Below are 21,729 nucleotides of genomic sequence, written 5' to 3' on the forward strand. Positions count from 1 at the left end.
GATCTCAAACATGTGCCCCCAAAGAAATTTTCCAGCTTCCTTACAGCCCAATACACTCCCAAAGCCTCTTTCTCCATCACATAGTAATTGATCTCAGTCCCTCTCAAACCTCTCGAGATAAACCAAATCATTCTGTGTTGACCCTCAGACCTTTGAATCAAAACCACCCCAAACCTTTTGAACTGGAACTTGTCATTACCACTGTTTCATCAGTGATGTCAAATTTACCGAAATCTGAGGCATCCTCCAGGCTGTTTTTTACATCCGCAAACTTCTCTTCACATAACTTACACCCAAAAAAATTCTTCTCATTTTCTAAGTAAAGCCCTCATGCACACAGTCTTTCAGCAAGTCTGGAAACAAACTTGTTGTAAAATCAAGCCATGGCCAGAAAAATCACCAACTCCTCTTTCCTCTGCGGAGGTGGTAAATTTTTAATGGCATTCACCAACCCACTCTTGGGGTCCAATATCAGTTCTTGTGATCATATGGCCCAAGTACCAATTTCTGACACATTGAATTTGCATTTCTCAAGCTTTAATGCGATCCCACAATTCTGCAATCTACCAAGGTCTTCACACAACCTCTTATGTTCACCAACATCGGCCACATACACCAAAAATATCATCTTGATAAATCTTCACACCTTCGACACCTTTCAAAATTCCCTCTATGGCCCTCTGAAAAATTGAGGCAGCAACAATCAACCCAAATGGCATTCAGAGAAATTTGAAGATGCCGAAGGAAGTGACAAAGGTGGTGAGTTCTTGGGTAGAGTGGTGCATCTACATCTGGTGGTTTGTTGACGTAAGGTCGAGTGAGAAGAAATGCTTAGCACCGTTAAGGAAGCACAACATCTCATTGATGTTGGAAAGAGGATAATGGATCACTATCACTGACTGATCATGTTCCCTAAGGTCCACACAGAGCCTGGCCTCCCCACTAGCCTTGCGTGCCATCATTACTGATGCAACCAACTTCGAAGCTTCGACTTTCTGAACTTTCCCATTATCAATCAATTTGTTCAATTCTTTCCTCATACTTTCTCTCACCAACATCGGAACAACCCACACTTTGGCAGCCTTGGGTTGGGCATTGGCCTTAAGCTTGATCATATGCATGCAATCCTTAAGGCACCCCAAACCCTTCCTGAAGACCTCGGGAAACTTAATCAACCATACTTCACCTCCAGCTGCAATACACCCCACAGTGGGAACATCTTTGATCCTAACTGAGGGATTCTCATTGGGGGTCCAGATAAATGTTCAAATCACGTTGGTGGAACAGACTAATGAGGCAATCCCCTTTAATTGAAACAAAATTGTTCCCAGGTATGATGCAATCCTTAAGCTCAATGGTTCCCCAGAAATAACCTAGAAACTTGAAAGGTTCCCCAACATATCCTTTTGGTTTAACATCCAGTTTCTGAAGTTTCACTTTTGCTTTCAAACTTCTTTTATCAATGTTTTGGGAATAAGCCTTATTTTGGCACCCGAATGAAACATAATCCTGATAGATTCACCATTAACATGGACTTGATCAAAGGGCCCATTAGGTGAACCATCCTTAGTTTGTAGTATAGTGACCTTCCCAACCAATCTGTCATCATCCTCAACCTCCCTCACTTTTTTAGATTTGAGGGAAGATCTATAATACTTTTCAAAATGACTTTTACTCCCACAATTGTTGCACACCACCTTCCACCAAGCACATTTCTTGAAATTTGCCATATGACCTGCATTTCCACACCAAAAATAATTCCCTGAAATTTTTTTGTGACCTTGGTGCTTGCCTTTTCCTGTGTCACCTTGCCTTTAGAAGATTTGTCTTGCACTGACCCTACTGCCACATTTTCTTCTTTATCTGTAGCAATGGCAGTACCAAAAATAATTTCAAAATAAGCCTTGGAATGCTCTTACGTTTTTGCCATGGTGAGCACTTCTTGCATAGAAGGATTGCCCTTCTGCCACATATTCTCTTTAGCTTTTTCTAAGAAACACCCCAGTATAAATTGGTCTCTCAACCGCTCCTCACAGGTACTACCAAAGCTGCAGGTTGAGGCCAACCTCCGTAGTTCCATCACATATTGCTCAATTGTTTCTTCTTGCTGCTGCATTTTCTTTCCAAATTTGTAGCGATCAAGCACCGTGCTTAATTTGGGCAGATATTGCAGGTCCAACTTTTTTAGGCAGATTTCATACTCATTGAGATTTGCAGTGTCCCCATCAGACAGATCAGAAAGATGTTCAAACACCTCCTGACCTTCGGTGTCCAGACAGTGCATTAACAACGACATCTACATTCAGCACTAAGTGACGTGCCACACACCCTCGCATAGTGGCTGAACACTTTCTTCCATTTCAGCCATCGTACCAGTGGATCATCAGGTGATGCTAAGAAGAATGGAGGTGTTGTGACGTTCTGCATGACACACAGGAGGAAACAACAGCACATGGATGAATACAACTAAGAAATAAAAAGTACACTGAGATTGAACTTAGACTTCACGGGTCATCAACACAATATCCGAGCTCTTATCAAGCACAGCACAACTAACGTGCAGAGTTAATGTTAGTTCACGACTGCTCTAGCTGAGGTACACAATGCCAATGTAAAATCACCAAAGCTCCAAGGGTGGTAGGATCAAAAGAAGTACTAACATTACCTCAACCAGGTGCCTTTCCCAAATAAACGTCAACGAACTGACCAAAAATCAGTGGACACCCACGGGGAAGTTTAGAAGAGCGCAGACGGGGCACGTATCATGCTGAGCTACAAGCAGCACTGATGAGGCTGTATGGATGGTATGTGTTGTTAAGCCACGCCATGCCCGCCGACACTTCCTGAAGGTTCACAAAACTCTAGCTCCAGCCAGAGTTGCCAAGTAACAACTTTCCAAGAGTGCGTTGATGCGATGTACTACGCTGTGCACATCAATACTTCCTATAGATGTTCCCTGCTTCTGCCAAGGTTACCAAGCAACCGCTTGTCAAGGCCCTTTATTGGGCCGTGCACACCAATGTTCCTTGAAAGTTCCTTTGACATCGCTGAGTTACACTGACCTGACCACAGGAGAGGGGCCGACGTCACAGCACAATGCTCAATCAGCTTTCTTGAGAGGGCTCATGGATTCCTTGCACCGTAATTGCCATCCCTCGCACTTCGAGCCGTTGGCTATTTTAACTACTCGAAATCCTCTCTAAAACCTCTATAAAGTGGTAAGAGTCCGCTTTACAAACTTTTCAACATCAACAAGGCTGTTTTGTCAGTTGTCTTCGGGTCTTGCGTTGTAAGTGCCTCAAAACTGTTGTAAAATGTTGAGATCACAAAACGCTTTGAGACGAACCTCCGCATGTCACTCATTGCCAAATGTGAAAGTAGCCTCCTGAGGCAGTAAACAATCCAAATGATGTATTTGTTAAGTGTATAGTAGCACAGGCCCCAACCACACCAGTATCCAGGAACAGGTCTGCTTCGTACCGTCTCCACCGAGTGAATCCAGACATTCTAGAGATGATGCAGTGGTTACAGAATCCCGCATCATCACCTGGTTATAGAACACTACAGATTGCATGCTAGCATATCAGAGATTATTCAAAAGCAATGTCTCCTCAAATGTTTCAAGTGCCTCTTTTTGAATTGTTAACTAATGAAACTCACTAGAGCCAGAAGTACATGCACAGAAGGGGGGAGGGCACCCCTCTTCAGTGTAATCAGAACAATAGAAAACTCTCAAACAGTCAGCATTATATGAACATGCATACTTTACACATCTAAGTCATAGGCGTGACAGAAATAACATTATTTACAGGTCTCAAACTAAATGTTCAAAACGTTCGAGTCCCATTCCGAAAACCATACACCATGTCTGCATATGAGACACAGAGGAAACCGTCCTAAAATGTGCTTACCATGAAATCCACGATTTGTTTGATCCACTTCCGCTTCCCTTTGCGACGTAACTCTACCAGCGCCGTTTTCCGCCTCCTGCTCTGAATTTTCCGTCACTAGTTTAGCAGGCGCCACATTCTCTTTGTCGTCCTCTTCCTCAGCACCTTCGCTCTTCACACAAGTTTCACACGAATCGCCCTTATCGGCTGTAAATGTAAGAAGCCTGTCAGCCGTGGACTGTATTCAAACAGAAGACATATTTAGTCGCATCACTGCAACAATTCTACAACATGGTTACTGCGCATCAACCTATGTATTTTTTTTATTTCCTTACTGCGGTTTTTAAGGTTCACTTCACATGTTGGTACCGTAATATTTTACAGACAACTCTGAACAGTAAGCCTTACAATCCCTGTACAGCATCAGGTAGTGCAATTTGGGTTGTCTTCGAAGCGTATACCGAACCAGCAATTAGTATAAACATTGTCAGTAGCAATTGTAGGAACTTTTAACTTAACACCCCCTCCCAACTTCACCCCCCCCCCCTTACCGGACCCACCCACCCAGAGGTCTCTCTAACCATATCTCAATCAGGGGTATCCTCCTGTCCCTCCCTCTGTCTGGGGGATACAGTCCCCACGTGACTAACACCAGTCAACACCGTCTGCATAGAACTCGGGGAACTCCTCCCTATCTCCTGGACCATTGGCCCCCATGCCTGCAATACTTCCGGGAGTTTGGCATCCCTCCTAGTACTGCGTATGTGCCCCTCCTCTGCTAGTGCCCATTCCTTCAGGTCCGCTTTCCAGTTCGCTACCAGCAGCCCACTCTGTGTCAGCCAGTGAATTGCTATTCGTCGCCTAGCTGTTACAAGTCCCAACACCAGGAACTTCCTGCTGGTTTTACGTTTAGCGTCCCTGGAATCAGTTCAAGGAGACACGTACGTATCTCTAGGGCAACTCTCCATCCCATTATTCTGTGTAAGTCCTCTAGGATAACTGTCCAGTATATCTGAATCATGGGACATGACCAAACCATATGTGGGAAATCTGCCTGTGCATAGTGGCATCTGGGGCACCTTGGATCCCTCGAGCTATCAATGGCGTGGAGGCGCTTGGGGGAGAGGTATGTCATGTGGACCATGTTGTATTGTATCTGCTTTAATCTATTGGAAACCGCCACCTTACGACGCCCCCATGAATTTTTACCCACTCTTGTTGTGTGATCTCCTGAGGGCTCACTTCCTGCCATCTACCTTATACTTTGAGAGGTGCGCATTTTCTGTTGTCCCGTAACGACCTGTACAGAACAGTGACAAGTTTCGGCCCTCCCGCCATGGCTATCATCGTGACCAGAGTATGTGTGTACTCCGGGGTTTCTGGTAATGTAGGCCATAGATGTCGTGCCGTTGCCGCTATTTTGGCGTGTTGTAAGAATTGCCCCGGTCACAGTTCAAGAGTCCACTGCTTCCTGGTATGTTATGAACCTTTGTTCAGGATAGAGGCCCGCCAACATAAGACAGCCTCCCGTCTTCCATTTATTGATAGATATGACACGGTCAATGAGCGTGAAAGGCGGCATCAGCCAAAAGTTTGCCTCCGGGGCAAATGGTCGCGCCTGTATAAGTCTTCTAACCACCCTGGCCCAGATAGCAGCCAGCAGTTGGCCCAGTGGAGGACATTGGTCCTGTCGCCCTTTCGTATGCCATAGTAGTGCACCCAGCTGTCAATCCCCATATGTGTTCGCCAGGAGCGACCGTTCCCATGATGGGTCCGTATCGAGCCAGGCCACCGCGTGCTGTAATTGGGACGCAAAATAATTAAGTTCAAGGTCAGGGATTTCTAAACCGCCTCTACCCCAAGTACGCTTCATGACTTCTAGGCTCACCCAACAACGTTTTCCATTCCACAAAAGTTGTATAAGCATAGCATCAAGGTCCCGGAAGACCTGGTGTGGGAGTTCAAGGAAAGAGCCCTGCATTGTCAAGAGACAGCGAGGAAACATCACCATTTTAATCAAGGCGATCTTCCCCATCAACAAGAGCCTGAGTGTGTTCCAGAAGTCAATACTACCTTGGAGATCCCCAAGTATCCTCCCCATATTGTGTTGGTAAAAAACTTCTCTGTCCCTACTGATCCAGATCCCGAGGTAGCACAACGTATCAAACACACACGGAAGCCCCATCTCTGGGAGTGAAACCCCGCCCCTCTCAGCCTCCGACCCAATCCGATACAGTTGTGATTTAGTGTTATTGACGTGGAGTCCTGAGGCTTCGGCAAACTGACCCAAAGCCACCTGCAATATTGGAAGCAAGTGGGTTGGCTCCCGCAGATACGCCAAAGCATCATCTCTATCCACAGGCATTGTACCACCGAGCTGGAAACAGGCATCGGTCAGAGCCCTCCTGAAAAAGGCTAGCTTAGATCAGAAAAATCCAGGGAACTATCGTTCCATCTCCCTGTTGCCCTGGGTAAGCAAAATCATGGAGATGGAGTAGTTTCTGTCCTGTAACTCCAGTTCTGTAGTAGGGATATCTCTGTTATAGTCATAATCTAGTGAATAGTCCCGCCCATGTGCGTGGACCCCGGCAATCAAAAATAAACTCTTAAGTTGTCAAATCATGCAGAAACTGCAAAGACACTTAAGAGAGAATTTAAAGACAAATAATGCAGCCTATATCCACAGGCTACACTGTCCAGTACTTCAACTAGAAATTCCACCAAACAACACCACACACAACACAGCCTGCCCAGTTTCTACCATAGAGAAACTTGCCTCCACCAGTAAAAGACTCTGGAATGATAGAGAGGAAGGCATGGACAGACAAGCCCCATAGGCTGCCATTATGTGGCTTAAATAGGATACTGTGCCTGTAAGAGAACTTTCCAGAACTTTCCAGAACTTTCTCCCAGTATCCCAGAATGCATAGCAGGTCCCTCTTACTTTCAGTTCTTTTTGAAGGCGTAGCTCGCCAGACCTGTAGCATTCCTTACATGAAGAAACATCTCCACCGGGGAGGAGGGCGGGCGCTTATGACTATAACAGAGATACCCCTACTACAGAACTGGAGTTACAGGACAGAAACTACTCCTTCTGTAGTAGGGGATCTCTGTGTATAGTCATAATCTAGTGAATAGAATGGCAAGCCCATCCCCACACCAAAGCGGCGGTGGAGAAAGAAATTAACACCACTATTGTGCGAACAAATTCCGCAGCGAAGCCTGTCCAACCTGAGCATCTGCCCTGGCATCAGTGTCCAGACAGTAATGCTTAGCAAAGGTATGAACCGACTTCCAAGTGGCAGCTTTGCAGATTTCAGCAATCGGCACGTTACGGAGCAAGGCTGTCGTGGCAGCTTTGCCCCTGGTGGAATGAGCCTAAAGCTTACCTCTTAAGGTCTTATTAGCTTTTTGGTAACACAATTGTATGCAGGATACAATCCACCTAGAAATGGACTGCTTAGAGGTAGCAAGACCCGTCCTGACTGATCCATAATTGATAAACAACTGGTCAGACCTACGAATATCTTTGGTTTTATCTAGATAAAATTTCAACACCCTCCTAATATCCAGGGACTGGAGAGACCTTTCCGCTGGAGATGAAGGATTCTGAAAAAACGTAGGCAAAGTTATGGTCTGGTTGACATGAAAATCAGAAATAACCTTGGGAAGAAATTTAGGGTGAGTACGCATAACAACCTTAGCAGCATGAAATACAGTATAAGGTTCTTGGCAACACAACGCCTGAATTTCACTCACCCTGCAGGCCGATGTAATGGCCATGAGGAACGCCGCCTTCCAGGACAGGTGCTGCAACGAAGCCTTATGAATAGGTTCAAAAGGCTCCTTCATCAACCTGGACAGCACCACATTCAGTTCCCATGAAGGCGAAGGAAGCCTGACAGGAGGGAATACTTTCTTCAAGCCTTCCAAAAAATCTTTGATCACAGGGATCTGGAAGAATGAAGTCTGTAAAGGGCATTTCCTGTAGGCAGTCAATGCAGCGAGATGAACCTTAATGGAATGAACATTAAGTCCAGACTGCGCCAAATGTAGAAGGTAAGGAAGGATGACATCTTCCTTGCACGTCGTCAGGTCATGGTTCTTAGACTGGCACCAGATACAGAACCTCTTCCACTTGTAAGCATAGGAAGTCTGAGTGGAAGGTCTCTTAGACTCCTTCAGTATGTCCATGCAATCATTGGGCAGATTCAGATGGCCATATTGCACTATCTCAGGAGCCATGCCGCCAAACTCAAAGACGAGAGGTTGGGGTGTAACATCTGTCCCCCGAACTTCGTGAGAAGGTCCGGCCTGCACGGCAGCCGAATGTGAGGAAGGAGAGACTGGTGAAGCAGGTCCGTGAACCACCACTGTCTGGGCCATTCCGGGGCAATGAGTATCATCCGAGCCCTGGACCGGGCCAGCTTGATGAGCACCGCCGGAATCAGGGGAATGGGCGGAAAAGCGTACAGAAAGCTGTTCGACCAGTTGATCCATAACGCATTCCCCAGCGTCCCCTGCTGGTAGTACCTGGAGGCGAAGTCTCGGCATTTGCTGTTTTCGGCGGTGGCGAACAGATCTACGTCTGGAGTTCCCCACCTTGCGAAGACCTCTCCTAGTACTTCGTCGTTTATGACCCATTCGTGGTTTTCCTGAACCAGTCTGCTCAGTGCGTCTGCCTGAACATTCTGCACACCTGGCAGATGGGTAGCCGTTATCGTCAGTCCTCTGGCCAGAAGCCAGTGCCAGATCGTCTGCGCCTCCTGCGACAGAGTGCGTGATCTCGAGCCCCCCTGCTTGTTGAGGTAATACATCGTGGTGGTATTGTCCGTCTGTACAAGCAGAGAGTTGGTCTGAAAGGACGGAAGAAAGGCCTTCAGTGCCAGGTGAACAGCTCTGAGCTCCAGGAAATTGATGTGATACGTGGCCTCCATCGGGGACCACGTTCCTTGAATCTGTAGGTTTCCGGAGTGCGCTCCCCACCCCAGGAGAGAAGCATCCGTCACCACCGTCTGCGTGGGAATGTCCTTGTGGAAGGGAACCCCTCTGAGGAGATTCTCCGCTGAACACCACCACTTCAGAGACTGAAGAGCATGCAGAGACAGTCGTATCTTGTCGTCCCAAGATCCTTTCCTCTGATCCCACTGGTCTTCCAAGCACTCCTGCAGCGGTCTCATGTGCAGCCGTGCGTGTGGCGTCAGGAAGATGCAAGAGGCCATCGATCCCAGTAGAGAAGACACCGTCCTCACTGTTGTAGATGGAGTTGTCATAAGATCCCGAGCCTTCCGAAGGAGTGATAATCGTCGCTCTTCCGAAGGAGACACGCTTGCTGACAGCGTATTGATGGAGGCTCCCAAGTACTGTATGCATTGGACCGGAGTCGGGACAGACTTGGACATGTTGATTTGCAGCCCCAGCCTGTTCAAGAGAACGCACGTCTTCTGGAAGTGTGCTCGCGCTTCCGAGAAGGAGGATGCCTTGATCAACCAATCGTCCAGGTACGGGTAGACAAACACCTTGTTCTTCCGTAGGTGCGCTGCTACCACCGCCATGCACTTCGAGAATGTTCTCGGCGCAGACTTTAGTCCGAATGGGAGTACTGTGTATTGATAATGATTGGCGCCGACTTGGAACCGCAGGAACTTCCTGTGTTTGTGTGCAATGGGCACATGGAAGTACGCATCCTGTAGGTCTATAGCACATAGCCAGTCTCCCTGTTGCAACTGAGGATAAATCTGATGCAACAACAGCATGCAAAACTTTTCCCTGAGAATCCATCTGTTTGCCTGTCGCAAGTCCAGAATGGGCCTGAACTCGTTCTTGTCCTTCTTGCGAACCAGGAAGAACCGGGAGTACAGACCTCTTCCTCTCTGAGACAGAGGTACGTCTTCTATCGCCCTTTTCCTTAACAGGATATCTGCCTCCGCCTGAAGCTCGCGCAGCTGAAACTGCGAGCTGACCGGTGGAATTGCTGGAGGCGGGCTGGTGAACCGAAGACTGTATCCATTACAAACAATATTCAGCACCCACTTGTCCTGAGTAATTTTTCTCCACTCTGCCAGAAAAAATTGAATGCTTCCCCCTACCGGAGTGGGTAACAGATCCGGGGGAAGTAAGTGCTCAGGGCCTAGACCCGGCTGAGCCTTTGGTCGCTGGAGCCGACTGTTGGCCTCCTCTGCCCTTCTGGCGTTTCTGGAACGGCTTACGGAACTGTTGATGTTGCTGCGACTGTCCCGAAGGCTGGCCACGTCCTCTGCCCTGCCCACCGAACCGCCGTTGGAATGGGCGGTACGATTTCTTCGCTTCTTTGGGCTTCTCCAGGCCCACAACCGTGAGCGTTTCGGCCTCCGCCTTCATGCGGGCCATTTCGTCATCCGCATGCTTCCCAAAAAGGGTCTCGCCACAGAAAGGAAGGTTGGCTACCCTCTGCTGTGCCTCCGGTTTTCGTGACGTAAGGCAGAGCCAGGCGTGACGTCGCTGGTTAACCCCATGGCAAAAACTATGTGCCGCTAATAGGGATGAGTCTGCTGCAGCACTGATAATCTGATTCGCTACCAGCATCCCTTCATTCAGCACTTCCTGGAAGTCTTCCCGCTTCTCGCGAGGCAAGTGTTCCGCAAACTGCTGGAGGGAGTCCCAGAGGGCGCGGTCATAGCGTCCCAACAAAGCCGTGGCACTCGCAGCCTTCATAGAGGTCGCCAATGTTCCACATACTTTCCTTCCAGCTGAATCCACCCATCTAGACTCTTTATCCGGGGGAACTGTAGATGACGGGTGGTGGCATGTTGTTTGCGGGCCGCCGTCACAATGACAGAATCCGGAGGAGGTTCCGCCCTTAGAAAGGCCGGGTCCGAATCGGGAGCCCGGTATTTTTTCAGCAATCTCGATTGGGCTGCCTTCGTCACCGCAGGGGTGAGGAAAAGGTCCATGGCCGGTTCCTCCAGGCCCGGCACCAGAGGCAGCAGTGGACGAGACAGGTGTTTCTGGTGCAGTGTCTCGAAAATGACTGATGTCTTAGGCGTGGGCACCGTCAAAGATATGCCCAATTTGGCAGCGCCTCTCAAAAGAACATCATGGAACGCCACCAGGTCATCAATCGGAGACACCCTCGTGTCCGGTGATCCCGACAAGGTCGGAGAGTAGTCCCTGGTCCCTGAGGACCTCGTGCGAGAGCGAGATCTGTGCCTCCTATGGCGGTGTCTCGACCGTGTGGACGACCTTTGGCGCGATTGCTCCTTCCTCCTAGAGCGAGAGCGTGATCTCCCGGCCCGTGGACGCTCCACAGGTTTCCGTGGGGGCGTCTTCCTCGGTTCCTCCTGGGGTCTAGGTTTCGGGGTCCCCTTAGGAGGTGTCGGCAGAGGAGGTAATGACGTCGACCTCGGCGGAGGGACCGGGGGTATCACCGACCGAGGGGCAGGCCCATGCGGTGGAAGTGGTGGTAGTGGTCGTCCTGGCGGAAGTGCAGGGTTGGTGGGAGGGTCCTCCTTAGGTACAGGAGGAGGGGGCGACCTAGGCCGAGCTGGTGTGTACACCACTGAGTACACCGAGCCCGGTGACTCCTTCGGCAAAGGGAACTGTGACCCAGCCCCTTCAGCAGGCGATCGCTTTCTCTTGCGTCCTCCACTAGATCCAGCCTGACTTCTGGCGCCAGAACTCCTCTTGTGCCTCTTAGGAGAGGTGGAGCGACTCCTAGACGCCGATCTCTTCCTTCTCGACGCCGAGCGTCGCTTTTCCGGCGTCTAACGTGGCCTCCGCGACTCTGGTGTCGAACGCCGCCTCTGCGACGTCGATCTCTTCCTCCACGACGTCGAACGCCGCCTCCGCGACGTCGACCTCTTCTTTCTCGACGCCGCCTCCGCGACGTCGACCGTTCCATTCTCGACGACGAGCGTCGGTTCCTCCTTCTCGAGGTCCTCGACGTCGAGGAGTCCCTCGACGCCGACCGTTTTCTCGACGGCGATTGGCGGTGTCGCCTCGACGGCGAGCGCCGATGCCTGTCGCTCCGTCTTCGACGTCGATAGGTCGTCTCCGACGTCGACGATGACGATGAAGATGCAGTTGACGGTGGTTTTGACGGCGGCCTATCCAGGCCCTTCGACGTCGAATCTTCACGCCGTCTCGACCCGGAGTCACGGGGAGATGGGGAACACAACGTCGTCATCCCTCTCGACGTCGTCGTCGATGCAATCGACGCCGACGGAGACCGGGACCGTTTGCTGGCCTTCCTGCCTCTGGGGAGGCCCCCAGAGGCCTCAGCAGAGGCTGAGGGAACCTTCCCAGCCTGCCCAGACCCACCTGCAGCCTGCAGTCGTCTCTCTTCAAGGCCTTGAAGCCTAATCTTCAGCCTGTCCCTCAGGGTCCTTGCTGAAAATTGCTGGCAGATGTCACAGTCTTCAGGGACATGTGTGTCAGGGAGACAGACGATGCAGACGTCGTGTGGATCACTCTTAGCCTTCTTCCTTCCACATGCTGGGCATTTGTCGAAAAGACCAGGCATTTTAGAGCCCTAAAAAGCCTGTACCAACACACAGGAGAAAAGAGAAGCACCAAGAAAGATATACTCAAACACTTTTATCCAAAAAAGTGACAAAAAATCCAATAAACCCTTGAAACAAGGGAGAGCTCAATGCCAGGGTCCTGTTAGCAGGAGCCAGAAAAAAGAACTGAAAGTAAGAGGGACCTGCTATGCATTCTGGGATACTGGGAGAAAGTTCTGGAAAGTTCTCTTAAAGGCACAGTATCCTATTTAAGCCACATAATGGCAGCCTATGGGGCTTGTCTGTCCATGCCTTCCTCTCTATCATTCCAGAGTCTTTTACTGGTGGAGGCAAGTTTCTCTATGGTAGTAACTGGGCAGGCTGTGTTGTGTGTGGTGTTGTTTGGTGGAATTTCTAGTTGAAGTACTGGACAGTGTAGCCTGTGGATATAGCTGCATTATTTGTCTTTAAATTCTCTCTTAAGTGTCTTTGCAGTTTCTGCATGATTTGACAACTTAAGAGATTATTTTTGATTGCCGGGGTCCACGCACATGGGCGGGACTATTCACTAGATTATGAGCATACACAGAGATCCCCTACTACAGAAATATGTTAATAACATTCTCACTGAGTTTCTGGAAACAAATAATTTACTGGATGTCTCACAAACAGGGTTTCGCCCCATGCACGGGACGGAGACCGCGCTTCTTGCTGTGACTGAGGGAGCTAGGATGATTACGGATCAGGGCGGCACTGCGGCCATTATTCTTTTGGACCTCAGTGCCGCCTTCGATACCGTAAATCATAACATCCTTTTAAATAGGCTCTTTGATCTGGGAATAGCTGCCAAAGCAACTGTCTAGCTCCAATCTTTCTTATCAGACTACTCTTTCCGAGTCTGTGAGGGCAACGTTACATCGCCCAGCAAACCACTCAGCTGTGGGGTACCTCAGGGCTCCTCCCTGAGCCCCACACTGTTTAACATATATATGCGCCCCCTTGCCGAGGTCGTCCGCCCCTTCGGAGTGCAAATCATATCCTACGATGACGACACTCAGCTGGTGGTGACATTGAACCATCCCTTAACCCAGCCGAGTGATTTAAGGGGCTGCTTGGAAGCAGTCCTCTCCTGGATGACTCTGTCCTGTCTGAAACTGAATGGAGACAAGACGGAGCTGATGGTGTTAGGCAACTCCCCTCAAAAAACCGTCGACTCCATATGGCCAACCTCGCTGGGACCCGCCCCCGAAGCTAAATACACAATCAAGAGCCTGGGAATATGGATTGACAAGACACTCGCATTCAACTTCCAAGCAGTTAAACTGTTAGCTATCTGCTTTGGTATACTCAGGCTCATCTGCAATATCCTCCCCCTCCTCCCATTCAAGGCAAGACAGATCATGATTCAGGGCCTGATTCTCTCCCGGCTAGACTTTGGGAATGCCCTTTACCTGGGAGCCCCCAATCGACCCTTAATAAGCTCCAGGTGATCCAGAATTGTGCTGCCCGCACTCTCCTACGGATCCCCGTCGTCTCCCCGTAAAATCTGAACTTAGAGACCTCCTTTGGCTACCCATCAGGGAAAGAATCGAGTTTAAGAGTATGTGCATCGCCCACCGTGCTTACTGGAGAACGGGAGCAACCATTAATCACTCTCTTATCTCCCCCTATCATCCAAGCAGGCAGCTCAGATCTGCGCATGCCTTCCGAGTCACAAGTCCTAGGATTCGAACTTTCTCCTTTAATTCGGCAAGATTATGGAACTCCCTTCCCCTTCCCCTCCGCTCGGAGCCCAACCTCCTGTCCTTTCGGAAAAAGCTAAAAACCTTGTTATTCAACAGATAATCTCGGTCTCATCTCTCACTCACACACGGTAATCCTTAGTGTTAGGACAGCTCCCGGTAGCTACCACGCTCTATAAAAACCTTTTCCATTCCATCATCTGCATACAGTGATACTATATGTTCCAGGGCCGCAAATTGGATACCCCGCTCCTGGAGGACCCTACGGAGGTGGCACGCTAATGGCTCTATCGCCAGGGCGAACAGCAAGGGGGAGAGTGGACATCCCTGTTGCGTCCCCCTGGCTATGGATATCGCATCTGAGACATAGCGTCCCGTGCGGACCCTCGCCACCGGCTGGGTGTAGAGAAGTCTCACCCAATTCACAACCCCCTCACGGTCCCCATTTTTAGGAGCACCCGCCATAGATATTCCCACCTGAGCGAGTCGAACGCCTGCTCAATATCGAGGAATTCTGTTCAGCCCTGCCCTCTACTGATTGCATGTAATGGGCAAGACGGCGGATATTGGGCAGCGCGTTCCTTCCTGGAATGAAACCGGACTGGTCGTCATGTACCATTTGTCTAAGATATGGGAGTAATCTGTTGGCCAGTACTTGACATATAATCTAAGGTCGACATTGATATTTGAGATTGGCCTATAAGAGGTGGGTAGTAAGGGGTCCTTCCCTGGCTTGGGGATCATCTCAATCAGCGCTTCACGCATGGAGGCAGGCAAGATGCCTGTCTCACCGGCCTCTTTAACAATGTCCAGGAGCCTAGGGACCAGGACTCCCCCAAACTCTTTATACAGCTCCGCCGCCATGCCATCCATTCCAGGGGACTTATCTGTTTTCAGATGCGCAATTGCCGCTCTCACCTCCCCCCCATGAAAGGCTCCCCCAGGAATTCCTGACTGTCCGGATCGAGGCAAAGTAGCTTTATCTCAGTAAGATAGGCTTCCAAAGCCTGTGGTGCGGCAGTGGACTCGGGCTCGGAATATATTTCTGGAGCTGTGTGGTGAATACTGTGTTAATCTCATGCTGGGTGTAAACCAGTCGGCCCCCATCAGCCTGAAGGGCCAATATCGGGAGAGGTTGAGTCTCCACCCTAATCAAGCGCGCCAGTAGGCGCCCGGCTTTGTCACCCTCAGCATACCTCCTCCTGGTCCTATTGTACTTGCCCAATGACTCCCATAGACTCCCTATCTTTTGTCGCTGCTCCGTCCATTTGGCCTGCCCCTCCGGATCTGTGGGAAGTCCTGCTTCTAGGGTCTTTAAGCTTTCCTCCTGTTGTTTTAGGTCCCGTTCTAACACCCTCCGCACCCCCACCTCTGTGGACATACATATCCCCCTCAACACCACTTTCATCGTGTCCCATTCAAACGCCCTCAAGCTAGCAGTGTTCCAGTTCACCTCAAAATAACCTTCCAACCCTGCCGTGATCGCCTCTTTATAAACTGGGTCCGTCAACGCCTCAGTGTTAAGTCTCCACAGCTGTATTTTGGAGCGTGGGCGGCCCACAGTGTAGACCACCAGCAGGGGGGAGTGATCGGACAGATATCGGGCCATGTACATTGTCTCTAGAATCTGACCGGCCGCCGTTTCCTGTATGAAACAATAGTCCAGCCTGCTGTACGTATTAGCTGCCGGAGTATAACAGGAGTATGCCCGACTATCAGGATTGCGGTGCCGCCATATATCTAGTAAGTGATAGTTGCTAATTATCTGGCGCAGGGCTTCCTGTGTCTTGGGTTTAGCATCCACCTTTGGGGGATGCCTATCCCATTCCCCATCTAAGGCACAATTAAAGTCTCCTGCTACAATGAGTTCCACGTCAGGTGTCAGGTCCAATTTCCCCATAACCTTAGCCAAGAATTCCCCGTCGTCGGTGTTTGGAGCCTAGACGTTTACTAAACACAGGTGTCTCCCAACCCCTTCCACCACCACATATCTCCCTTCAGGGTCAGGACTACATTTTAAAACCTTAAAGGGGACTCCAAGCGCTACCCATTTAAGTTCCCCCCAGCAAACCCCAAGTAGGAGGTCGCAACAAACTGGCCCCTCCAGCGCCGTTAGACATACTTCAGGCAGTCCCTCCACAGATGCGTCTCTTGTAAAAAGGCGACGCTTATCCTATACCGTCTAAGGTATGTTGCTACCCGAATTCGTTTGACCCTGTTGTTGAGCCCCCTATTATTCCATGTTATAAGTTTATAGGCTTGCTGATCACCTGCCATAGGTATAGAATTTTGATTAACCACAGTATCTGATGCAGGAGTGGTAAGAACCACAATGTATAGTGTTTGGAACCCCTCCGAACGCTCTCCTGACCTCTGGTGACCCGGTATAAAACATTCCCCTGATAGAACAATAAAGCAAAACAATGTGAAAATTCTCCCCCCCCCCGCCCTCAGGTAGTAGAACCTCATTCGCACAGCCCAACCTTGGTCTGAGAACTCAGGACTCTGCCCCATAGCCACCTCCCTCCCCTAAAGACCCCCCCAACAATGCAAACAGCAATGACAATCTACAGAAGGAAGAATCCCAGTCCTTGTTGTACAACCAAACTGCCCGGTGCTGCGCAGCCCCGCCCAACCAACGGTCTAGCCGGGCCAACACAGCACACCACAGTCGGTAAACCTAGACTGCAGTGTGGCGGAATAGCGCCCCACCCCCTACAGCTACGTTCCCACCCCCCTATTAGTCTCCTAATAGTCCCTGAAAGTGAGAACCCCCCTCAGGCGCTCCATAGTAGAGTCAGATCGAAGCAGCGGTGAGGTCCATACTCACCGCGTCCAATGCAACCCCACCGACCACCATCCCCCAAACGGCAGTCCCCTTACCATGCAGATATGTATCTCACGAGCCACCAGCTAGTGGGCCAGCAGTACCTTCTGGTTCCGATTGAGTTTCTTGGACGAGGCACAGTGGAAAAAACGATTTTGCGTTGGTATGCCCCCTAAGCTCTTCTCTCAGGGTGCCATCTGGCCCCACCATGATGTGACCTCCGTCTGGTGTACCCTTTGACGCTGACCGTTGTCTTCAAGTGCGACCAGGCCGGTTCCGTTGCTGACCGCTCCGTCTACTCTGTTCTTGCCATCCTTGATATTGTTCTTGCCCTTCCAGGCCCATCGAGTCCATCCATCCATGGCCTCTTGCGGATCAGTAAAGAAGTGGACCCTGTCTGCATGTTGAACTCTGAGCCGGGCCGGAAACATTAGGCTGTATTTTATATCAAGATCTCTCAGCCTCCTCTTGATCCTCAGGAAGTCGTTCCGCATGTATTGCACCTTTTTTGTGTAGTCCGGATAGATATGGATCTCATGGTTCTCAAACCTGGGGGGACCGTTCTTGCGGATGAACTGCAGGATCATGTCCCGGTCCCTAAAATTGAACAAGCGGGCCATCAGAGTTCTAGATGGGGATCCCGGTTTCGAGATGGGGATCCCGGTTTCGGGGAGGTGCCAAGGGAGGGATGGGCTCACTCCACCGCAAACATCTTGGATAGTTGGAGACCCGGGATGGCTGAACCGATCCACTCCTCCAGGAATAGGTGCGCTGCCGGCCCCTACGCCCTTTCCGGAAAGCCAAAAAAAACGAGGTTGTTCCTCCTCGACCGCCCCTCAGCGTCTTCCGCCCTGCCTTCGAGATGGAAGGTGTGCTCTTTGAGTGCAGAAACTGTCGCCTGTAAGTGCTGGACTTCCGTCCGTAAGGAGGCCAGGTCCCCCTTTGTGGTAGTGACTCGGTCCGCCACCTTCCGTAGGTCCAGGCGCAAATGATTAATATCTATGGCCATACCGTCCATTTTAGATTCCAGCGCCGCACGGGAGTCTCTAATGACCTCCAGAATGTCAGCCTTATCATGGGCCGCTAATCCCTGTGGCAGTCCTTGCTCAGGGTCCGGTCTAATGCGTTCCAACGATGTTGGGCACGGCACCATGTACTGCATGATCTTGTTGGTTTGAGCTCCTCTAAGGGTCCTGTCTTTCCCCATCTCCAGCGTGGTTTCATCAAGGTTTTCTCTGTGATCTGTCGCTCCGCAACTCCAGGCGCAAGAATCTGTCTTTCGCTAGGGGGTGTATCTGCAGGTCCCCCCCAGCTCCCTACTTTCAGGACAGCTGGGCACCACTGGAATAGGCATCCCCTGTGCTCCCCGCGCCGAGGTCTAGGGCAACCAAGGGCCGTTTCAGGAGTTATTGTCCAGCAGGGAGCGAAGTGTTGCCCCCCAGGCCTCCTCACATGGAATACCGGTGAAACCTCCACCAATCCGCGGAGCGCCCCCCTCCGCCGATGGGCGTCACAGGAGTTATCGTCTAGGTGCCGCGGTAGAGCGCCCCCAAGTAGAAGTCCAGGCCCCACTACCCAACAGTCCGCCCACATGGACTGTACAGTGCCATCAGCGGGCCTCACAGGGAGGAACACAGTCAGAGTGGGCCTAGACCGGCCCTCCTGGTGCCCCGGGCTCGCGTGAAGAGCGCTCCCGGATAGAGTCCAATGCAGCCGGCTAGCGAGTCTTCGTGACTTCTCCCCTCCAGGTGTATGCACCCCGGCTTCCCCTCCCAAACCGGCCTCAAACAGCTCCTCAGCTCAGGCCTCCACAGTAGGGCCATGCCCCCCCTTCCAACGGCCGTCTTTTAAGAGAAAGTCCAGGCGTCTCCATGAAAGGGCCCCTCAGCAAGTGTTCAGGCCTCACTTCCCCACAGGCCACCCACGCGGACCATGCAGGAAGAAACGCAGCCGAAGCGAGCCCACCACGGCCCTCCAGAAGCCCCGGGGTCGCGTAGCACGCACCCCGCTGGGCAGCTGTGGTGCAAGCTTTTGCGGCTCCTCACCTCCGGGTCAGCACTCCCCGAGGATCCCTCTTCAAATCGGCAAGGAATCCGGGCTGCGATCGGCCCCTCCGCACGGGTCCCCGCAGCAGGGCGGACCCAGCGCAGACGTCAGGAGGCTGTCTAGCAGGCAGTCGGGATCCGTGCCGCCATTTTTCACGAAGGAGAACCTCCGCAGCACTAAGGCTGAAAAATCGTTTTCCCGGTCTGCAGGTACGTAGAGCAGCACCAGGCTGGGATCCTCGTAAAAGGGGGGGTTCTCACCCCGGTTTCAGCTCAGTGGGCACAAGTCCGCCAGGATTAAGGTAGGATTACGGTTTATCAGGCGCACAACACCCATCAAACTCACCGGGCTTCAGCCCCCCCGTCGTGTGTGGCAGCCCGGGATGAGACAGATCCCGGGCACACACAGAGCCGCACCCGAACGTTTCACATGTCTTTAAAAGACCATTTGAATGTTAATTAGGCCTTGCTGTTGTTTCACCCCTTGTTGGAGGCCCTGCAGCTCCACTCTGCCTACTGATTAAAGGTTCAGCCCCCCCACCGAAATTTTTTCTTAGACACCCCCCCCCCCCCCCCCGAAATTTGGCTCTAGTTGCGCCTCTGCGGTTTATAGAGCAGGAGCTGCACTTATCCGCGACTAGCCCGCCATGCTGCCAGGCCACACCCCCGCATCAACCTATGGTTATATACAATGCTTTAAATGGGCCGGCACTGTCCTAAAGGCATTTGCACATCTTAAACAATTTACATCCCATGTAAGTATTGCTATTGTTATCATTTGAAATTGTAATGCATACGACATCAGCAGTATCAAAAGTCCGGAGTTAACATTTGTGAAACTGCTGTGTGACCTTTTTGTCACAGACGGGAGGCTAGTTCGGTTTGTGGACATGAGATGTGTGGTCAGTGATGAGAGAGACTGATAGATGGGCCATAGGAAACTCCCAAAAATCGTGTACAGAGTAAAATCAGCATAATTCATGAACAGACATTTGGCCCAAAACACAAATGATAATGTGCCCCTAATTTGAACACAAGTGTGTAAAATGTCCACTTTGGGCATGGATCTTTCAAAATATAGATTCACGGACTGATTGACGAGAAATTACATTTACAAACATGACAAAGGTCTATATTGACAGACCTAACTGTGCAGGCAGGTTTGTAGAAGATCTGTGGAAAGTGGTGAAAAATGACAAACTTGTAAATGTGTTGGTATTCTCCAACAATTTACAAACAGTTTCACACCTTGGAAACATGCACACATTATCTCCTCTAAATGGCAGCTGTCAGTGTGTTTCCATGGTGGCAACATCCCAATATTATTTGGGATATAGAGTAAGAGGTTTCTCCACAATGAAACCCATGTCCCCGTTGCTGATAAATAAGGTTACAAGAGGTTACAAGAGGTACTGAACTTTCGCATTACTTTTCTGTGTATGGAAATATCCACTAGCTGGAAAGACCCAATGAGTAATTGTAATGCTCGTAAGGACTGCTTGAAAACTGACTGTCATTGTTTTACACAAGTACTTCTGGAATTCTTTATGCATTCAAAATAATCGGAAATTTGAATCCGGCCTAAAGTAAGGAAAACATTCAATTTTAGAGGCTATGTCCGAGAGAGAGCTCTGGCGCGATATCAGCTATGTTGTATATTTCAGCATTGAACAAGTCATGGCCCTATTTATCAGGCCATGCCGGTGTTTGAAATGGCCGTCTTTTGCACAGTGTACCCCCAGATGTTTTGCCTTGACAGTTTTATGCTGGCTGTTAAACTCTGCTAACCAGTGGTAAGATGCCTGTGCTCCTCCATTCAACATGATTACATTGGCATACTCCTGATTGGCATCTTTACCTTGCATATAACTCTCTAGTATATGGTACCTAGTGTGCTACATGCCCTGAAAGTTAAATGTCAACAGAGGGCTGCAGCACACTGTGCAACCCAAAACAGTGATAGGACAAGCATGACAACAGGCCTTCCATGAGTAGCTCTGTGATAGGGGTTTTAACTGCAGAGTCAGCCTGTCAAAAGACCCCTTTTGACATGCCTGAACCCTCCTGTTAAATAGTAATAACTCACCCCTATGTAGGTCTTACTGCCTAATACGGCAGGGTGCGTGGTATTTCAGAGTAAGACATGTGAAAGTTTAATGTTAAACATGGCCTTACAGTGAAAATGTCCAAAAGGTTATTTTCACTGTAGCAGAGTTAGGCATTTGGATACAATATTACATTTATTATTGCAATCTCCGCTTAGGAAACTGCTAAAGAGTTAATTCTTATTCTTTTAAAATCATTTATTACTACCCCAATTTACAGGTAATGTCATATTTGTGATAAATATTTTAGAACAGGTATACTTAAAAGATTGCCTCTTACCTGCCTGAAGCTTCCAGAACAAAGTGATACCAAAGGGGATGATGGACGGAGCATTTGAGCAAATCAAACACTCACTCCCAGTCAACTGAACTGAGTTTAATCCATCACCATGGCTTGGCAGTTCGGGCTGGACTGTTCCCATGGGGCACAGAGTCAAGACTGATTTGCATATGGCTGGGTTCAAACTGGAATGGCGAGCAAAAAGATCTCTGTACTGGGGTGAATGTATGACATTGTTTTGCATTCTGTCCATCACCTGTTGTTTTTGCATAAAGCTACCAGAAACCCTTTTTGCATGGGCTTTCAGCCACATCCTATTGCCTTGTCATGTTGAGGAGTGAGTTTTGGCTTTCCTTCTAT

The 21,729-nt window shown here is 50.0% G+C and overlaps 1 protein-coding gene across 3 annotated transcripts in view; it reads right to left on the minus strand.

Moving 5' to 3' along the window:
* NFKB1 (nuclear factor kappa B subunit 1) overlaps positions 1–21,729 on the minus strand; it is a 398,216-nt gene that overhangs the window by 116,308 nt on the left and 260,179 nt on the right. For all 3 annotated transcript variants that reach the window (XM_086961580.1, XM_086961582.1, XM_086961581.1), the window contains exon 14: positions 3,912–4,097. In XM_086961580.1, the coding sequence (XP_086817706.1) occupies positions 3,912–4,097 (186 nt within the window). The remainder of the gene's footprint in view (positions 1–3,911; positions 4,098–21,729) is intronic.

The sequence above is a fragment of the Lissotriton vulgaris genome, chromosome 3_1 (genome assembly GCF_964263255.1).
Source record: "Lissotriton vulgaris chromosome 3_1, aLisVul1.2, whole genome shotgun sequence".
NCBI lineage: Eukaryota > Metazoa > Chordata > Amphibia > Caudata > Salamandridae > Lissotriton > Lissotriton vulgaris.